The 7,512-nt window shown below is 32.6% G+C and overlaps 1 protein-coding gene across 1 annotated transcript; it reads left to right on the top strand.

Moving 5' to 3' along the window:
- The first annotated feature begins 3,555 nt into the window (after positions 1-3,555).
- LOC132720837 (microfibril-associated glycoprotein 4-like) lies at positions 3,556-5,991 on the top strand. The gene is made up of 4 exons (XM_060705062.1): positions 3,556-3,661; positions 4,423-4,675; positions 5,055-5,176; positions 5,425-5,991. The coding sequence occupies exons 2-4, from the start codon at positions 4,438-4,440 to the stop codon at positions 5,932-5,934; spliced, it is 870 nt and encodes a 289-aa protein (XP_060561045.1). The 5' UTR covers positions 3,556-3,661; positions 4,423-4,437; the 3' UTR covers positions 5,935-5,991.
- Positions 5,992-7,512: the final 1,521 nt, after the last annotated feature.

Genomic DNA, 7,512 nt, shown 5'->3' with positions numbered 1-7,512 from the left:
CCTTTTACTTTGAAAATAATATGAAATTTTCAGTTTCCGTTCATTATCTCCCAAACAGTACAACGCATTCAACTCAAACTTGACATATGGATATGGCAAAGGAATGCGCAGGTCAATTTCAAATTTGGTTATGGTTCAATGATTTTTGGCAGAGTTATGCACCTTTCACTTTGAAAATAATATGAAATTTTCAGTTTCTGTTTATAATCTCCCCACCGGTTCAACACATTCAACTCAAATTTGACATATGGATATATTTTTGGAATGCCCAGGCCAAGTTCGAATTTGGTCACGGTTCAATGATTTTTGGCAGAGTAAAGCCCCTTTCACTTTGAAAATAATATGAAATTTACAGTTTCTGTTCATTATCTACCCAACAGTGTTACATATTCAACTCAAATTTGACATATGGATATGTCAAAGGAATGGGCAGGTCAAGTTGGAATTTGGTCATGGTTTGATGATTTTTGGCAGAGTTATGCCCCTTTTACTTTGAAAATAATATGAAATTTTCAGTTTCCGTTCATTATCTCCCCAATTGTACAACACATTCAACTCAAACTTGACATATGGATATGTCATGACAAAATACAGGTCAAGTTCGAATTTGGTTATGGTTTAATGATTTTTGGCAGAGTTATGCCCATTTTACTTTGAAAATAATATGAAATTTTCAGTTTCCGTTCATTATCTCCCAAACAGTACAACACATTCAACTCAAACTTGACATATGGATATGGCAAAGGAATGCGCAGGTCAATTTCAAATTTGGTTATGGTTCAATGATTTTTGGCAGAGTTATGCACCTTTCACTTTGAAAATAATATGAAATTTTCAGTTTCTGTTTATTATCTCCCCACCGGTACAACACATTTAACCCAAATTTGACATATGAATATGTTTTTGGAATGCCCAGGCCAAGTTCGAATTTGGTCATGGTTCAATGATTTTTGGCCGAGTAAAGCCCCTTTCACTTTGAAAATAATATGAAATTTACAGTTTCTGTTCATTATCTACCCAACAGTGTTACATATTCAACTCAAATTTGACATATGGATATGTCAAAGGAATGGGCAGGTCAAGTTGGAATTTGGTCATGGTTCGATGATTTTTTGGCAGAGTTATGTCCCTTTCACTTTGAAAATAATATAGATACATCTTAGGAATAAGCAGTTTAAGTTTGAATTTGGTCGTGGTTCAATGATTTTGGACAAACTTATCTTTCTTGAATGTTGGAAAAAATTTGAACTTTCAGTTTCAGCACTCTTTGTACTTTTGTGGAAATGTATGTAGCCATTATTTTGGCTACAAATATGAAATATGCTATTTTCAAAAGGTTAAGACTGAATAATTTCAGTGCCTTGAACATTGTATGGAAATGGTTTGTGTTAACATTGAAAAGTTTTAAGGGCTTTGAACTTAAAATGAAAAAAATAATTTGTGCAAACAAATTTGGAACTAAATATTATAACATCTGAAATTTTTGCTGCATGCGGGGGCATCCGTGGCATGATGACACATTTCTAGTTTTTCAATGGTTGCATGAAACAGCTTTGAACAAAATGTGCTAAGATAGTATCAGAAACAAATTGTCAATTCATTTTAACTTTACAAAGTTAAAACTAAAATATGTTGTCAATAAAATCTTTTTTGTGATCTAATTTAAAACAATTGTGTTGCCAACGTGATAATGTTTAAATGGGAAGAAGGAAATTAAAGTGTATTGTATATATTTTCTCTTGTTTATCTTCACGACATTTTAACGCTATTGCTTTAGAAATATTAGAATGAAGAAAAGAAAATTAATAAGATTTTGCTAATTTTTTATGCATTATTACAATTTCATTTATTGTTCACTATTATAATAATCTTATAAGTTCAAACACTGTTGGTAAAATGAAGGTCCTTCATTGATGAATTCCAAAATTATTTTTGAAATATATGAGGTGCTAAAATTGCATTAAGATATGAACACACACACACAAAAAAAATAAATCCATCATGTGAAGAGTTGCTAGCATTCCTCGTGATGATGCAAGTACTAAATGCTTTGAAACAAAACCATAAAAACTAGTACGTCGATCGATCGGTTTAGGCATGTTAACCAATTTAACAACATTCCCCTTGATCAACAAGTAATTATAATCCATCTATTGCTCTCCCCGAAGAGTGTATCACTCCGTTTACCGTTGCAGCTGAAACGTCTTTCTTAAAACTATTAATACTAGTGTGAAGGGAAACCATTTTGGCTTGTTGCACATTTGCTAAAGGTAATTAGCCTCATGGATAGGACAAACCAGAGCTTATCAGTCAAGTGGCGTCTGTGCTAGTGTCTGGCAACTGATTTGCAAAAAGGAGTCAGCTTCGTGGAGTGAGTTTGTTTGCATTTAATGAATTTGATTTAATAGAATCATAACAACATTATAAAATAGATAAATACAGAATCCCTAAAGATTAAGCTCGGTTTGATTGAGCCTGTTCATGGACGGTACTGGAAAGTGCAAGTTACCGTCCACGCCCCCTAGCACCGGCTTAAGCAGAATTCAACATTTAAACATGAAATAGTAAAATTTTGAATTTAGAAACATCCGCAGATGTGTTCATAACACATTTTTCTCCTTAGTAAAGAATGTAGAAGATCTACAATAATAGTTTTGTTACCATAGTGATGTTTTGTTTATACTAATTTATTTAAGTTTGATTGTGTTTAAAACTATAAGCGTATTGAATACTCCCGAATCAGTTTTTTGAACCAACCAAATGATAGTTGATTTTCTTGCTCAAGTATTGAACACACGCGACCAGCAATCCTTAGATTACTAGTCCGACGCGTTGACTACTCGGTCAAGCCGACACATAAACGTTTAAAGAGGAAGAAGGAAATTTAAGTTTTACCGGTATTGTTTTTTCTTTCTTGTTTATAAAACATCTCTCCACTAAAGATTTAAACACGCTATTGTTTAACATGACAAAGTTTAAAAAATATTGCAACATGAAGGCCCTGATCTATTAAATAATCTTAGAATGTAAAAGAACATAATACATAGATATTTAAAGGGACTCCACTGAGGTTTTTTGACATGACGAGACTAAAACAGTTTTCCAATATTCGTATCTGTCTGAACTGACAACTTCTGTGCAAAGTTTCAGATCATTTCCTCTGCCCGTTTTTTTTTCTCTAAAATCATCTCTTTTTTCGCAAAAAAAAAGAACTGAACAGCGTTGCAACGCTTTCACTGGCTAAAATCGCACAAAAATCGATTTACAGTTTAATTCTTAACATATTTCTTTATAATCCTTTGCAGATTTTTCGATTTTAAGTTGATCACTTGATTAATGTTAGAGGCCTCATTTTTATGTTTTTAGGCTTTATTTTACCTCAGTGGAGTTCCTTTAAAGAAAGTTTCATCTTTGACAGTATACTATTTCATGAAAATACAAAAGCGATCAATTTTTAACATTTAATAAAAATAGGTTTGTTTTAATGAATTTATGTATGATTTATTCACTGCCATTATGATGGATATCTAAAAGTGTGATATTAAATTTGTGAAGATGTCGGGGCCTCTCTTACAAAACAATATCCATGATCGTGACAAATTGATTCACAAACACAAAAGAAGAAGACACTACAGGATTGTAAATCAGGCGGTAACGTTTTGTAAGTTGGTGCTTTTTTTTCAAATAGTAAAAAATACAGAATTTTATCTTTATTTTGTTCACTGTGCATAATCATTCAAACAACATTCAAAGTATTAATTAATACAAGTTATTCACAATACATTAGTAATATTAATTATATTTTAAATATAATGTCACGCAATTATTTAAATGTCGTGTTTTTACATTTAAATGTGATATTTTAAATCAGCAAAAACAGATACGATGTTGTCTGTTTTTTGGAGGATATAATTAACTGAACATTCCTAGACAAGTTATAACAATAAAATTTATGTCTTTTGTACGATATAATAAATGATCTGATAATATGACTACATGCACTGTAATAGTGACTAAAGATCCTCCTCTTTAATATGAACTTGATCGTCTGCGTATTTGACTTACGAATAAGAAAAGATCGAACGAGGCCCCTTGTTTTTTTGTTTTTGTTTTTGCTCTCATTGCCGTAGAGATCTCCCTATTTTAAAGTTTTATGATAAAAAAAATAAGCTCACAATGGAGTAAATAGGTTCACACGATACTCGTATTTTATTATTAACATACAAGTAATTTGATCATGTGACACTTCATTCCATTGGGAAGTTCTTATAAAAGTGATCACAAAAATATGTTCCGCCCCGAAATAAAGGAAGAATATCATCCAAAGGATAAACATGCGACTTGGTTTTAGCTGTCAGTGTGAAAAACTGAAAATGTTTAAGATATTTCTGCGTTCACATAAAATGTAACAACTGTTTACAGATTAGAAATCTGAACATGGAAGTAGAAATATGTCTTCAATTACTGATCTTCGCTGTCCTGACAGTTCATTTTTGTATCGGGCATGAAACGTTTATGTGCACAACAAACACAGATGCTTTAAAAACAAAAACTCCGTGCTCGAATGAACTGGAAGAAGAAGTACGATCTTTGAAAGTCCAAGTTCGTCAGCTTCAGACACTTTTACAGCAACATGAAAATTCCCATTTCACTACTATCCAAGGTTTTCCAAGAGGTAGTTTTTAACAATACGTATAAAAAGAAGACATTTTTATTTAGATTTTATATAAACTATTTAATTAAAATGGCCGCGACAGAAATCAATGTATTAAAATCGGTAGTTTAAGATTTTATATAGGACGGTTTTGTAATTCGAGTAGGGTTTCTATGTATTAAAATCGATAGTTTAATATCTTAAATAGGATTGTACGGTTTCTTACATCGAATCGTCAATCACATTGCATGACCTGGATTCTAATTAATTCAGTCGTATAAAATAAAATGATTTTCTATGAAAAGTATCTTAAACGAGTTTTCTAATAAAGTATTTACATGTATATAGCATGTGGTATATTTTGAATGATAAGTTATTTCCATCCATTTCAATATTACAGATTGTTTGGAAATATACAGAAACGGTACTAGGACAGACGGAGTTTATTCTATCTCTCCGGACGGAAGATGTCCGTTTTTAGTGTTCTGTGACATGACTAACGGGGGATGGACTTTGATCCAGGTATGAGTTTTTATATAGATAGTTTTTGTCTTAAAACAGACTGTGTAACCAATAATGTTTTCAACAATTCATGACTCATTTTCATTATGACGATTAAAAGTTTAAGTTCAATCTGTTGTAAGTTTTACACTTTTACTGATGACAGACAAAAAGACAATGCCATTCTGGATCATCTGTATATATCTCTACATATTATTATACATATGGAGGTATTCCTTTTTATCCAAATTGTTTTATAACCATTACAGAAAAGAGTTGACGGAAAGATTAGCTTTTACCGGCCTTGGGATGACTACGTCAGTGGATTTGGAGAAATTGACGGCTCACATTGGCTAGGGTTAGAGAAAATTCACCGTCTGACACGGGATGGCAGTCAGATTTACTTTGACATGGAAAACTACGAGGGCAAAAAGGAATACCTACATTATAAAGTTTTCACCGTGCACGAGGCAGCAACCGCCTATAAAATGAACGTCGATGCTTTTAATTACGAGGGAAATATTAAAGAACTTCTAAGCTACTACAACAACATGAAATTTTCAACTTATGACAGAGAAAATGATGTTTCTTCAAGAAATTGTGTCAGCGTGCTTGACGGGGCTGGTTTGTGGTATAAGGACTGTTGGCGACTAGGGGGGTTGAATGGCGTATATGGTAAAAGACGGGAAGGTGGTATTGGCTATTGGACACATAGCAAGAAAACGGTTCCAGTAAAAAATGTCGCTATAAAGGTGAAAGATCTGGCTGGTCAATGCTAGATACTGATGTATCGGTTATTGTGAACGTGTCGTGAACTAAACTGTTAGCTCGTGAGAGCATAAAAGCATAAAATAAAACATGCAGCGGCATTTTAAAATTATGTTGTCTTGTGAAATGCATGTACTTTGTTGTCTTCTGTTCTTTTATTTTACTGCGAATTCACTGAAAATTTGAGTTTAGGCTTGGATAGATCTTTATTCTATTCTAAATATTCTTTTTCTGTTGATATTTGTTTTTATTTATAAGACACATATTTGTTATTGAAAATCAATAACTTATCACAATAATGAGACTGAATTTGAAAAGAATAAAATATGAGAATGGGGAACATGTTTACGCCTTTCTTGACGCTGTCAATATTTTATAAACAAACATTTGCGAAGGAAAATAAAAAAAAGCTTTTGATATACATTTAGATAATGTTAGTGTTTATTAGTCAGCATTATTGGAATTAAATCTGTCAAGAGGGGCACAGCTGCTAGACAGATGCCTACATTTAATGCCTAAGATTAAATATGTTATTATTAAATAAATCGTTTCATATAATTGTCAAGAATTAAGTTGTAAAATGAAATTTGTCATTGAAAAAGTACATATAAATAATAAGGAAACCTCTCGATATTTCCAATTTACCGGTCCGCTCCCGATAGATATGGACGCTATTGTTAAGAAAACTTACACGTGATATGATGCACTTTTCCAAGATGAAATTATTGAAACAACATGAAATTATTGAAATACTTAGTTTCAAACAACATTGAAGTGTTTTTTCTAGATAAAAATAAAATCTGCAGGTCGCTTTAACGGGATAGTATTTAATAAAAAAGTTAGTCTCGATTGAATGAATTAAATATACTAAAGAATTCTAAAAAATGTAACGATATCATTGGACAAAATATAATTTCAAACAGTAAGTTACACAATTATTTCAGCAAAACTTACATGAATATTTACTTTTTGAAAAATATAAGAAATTGTCACATTTCTTGGCGTATGACCAATAAACATTCGGCATTGATTCTTTGTTTCGAGGATTTTTTAATTAGTGGCAACGGCAGCGGGTTTTTATGAAAATGAATAGTAGCTAGAGTCCTTCAAAATATTTAATCATGGACCTTTTCACACATTTCCAACCTCACAATCTATTCCGCAAAAGCATTTTGAACTGTTCTTTGGGTATACTGTTTCTACACTAGTAGAGAGCTCTTCCGACGGCACTACGGGTTTCGATCCGGCGACCGCGAAGGCAAGCTTTGATGTATGGATTAAACCAAAAGTCACAAGGAAAGAGGTCAGGACTATAAGCGGGATGTAGGAAAACCTCTCAATTCTCTGCTCCTGTTAGTAAGTTTGAACCAAGACTGACCGGTGCACAGGTGCATGATCATTGATCCTGCACACCCCGAATCTTGGATTCTTTGTAATGTAGTAATTAACTACAATAGTGAGAACATGGACTACAACAGTGAGAACATGGACTCGGTAAAATGTTCCAGTGGCAACACCGCGACGCAGGTCACTATTTCATCACTGTCAAAAAATAGAGCGTTTAGCCATGTTAATTACCAGTATACAAA

The sequence above is a fragment of the Ruditapes philippinarum genome, unplaced genomic scaffold, assembly GCF_026571515.1.
Source record: "Ruditapes philippinarum isolate M1 unplaced genomic scaffold, ASM2657151v2 ctg10748_1_1_1_1, whole genome shotgun sequence".
NCBI classification, from domain to species: Eukaryota; Metazoa; Mollusca; class Bivalvia; order Venerida; family Veneridae; genus Ruditapes; species Ruditapes philippinarum.
The sequence above is the reverse complement of the archived record's forward strand: the minus strand, read 5'-3'. Positions and strand labels throughout refer to the sequence as shown.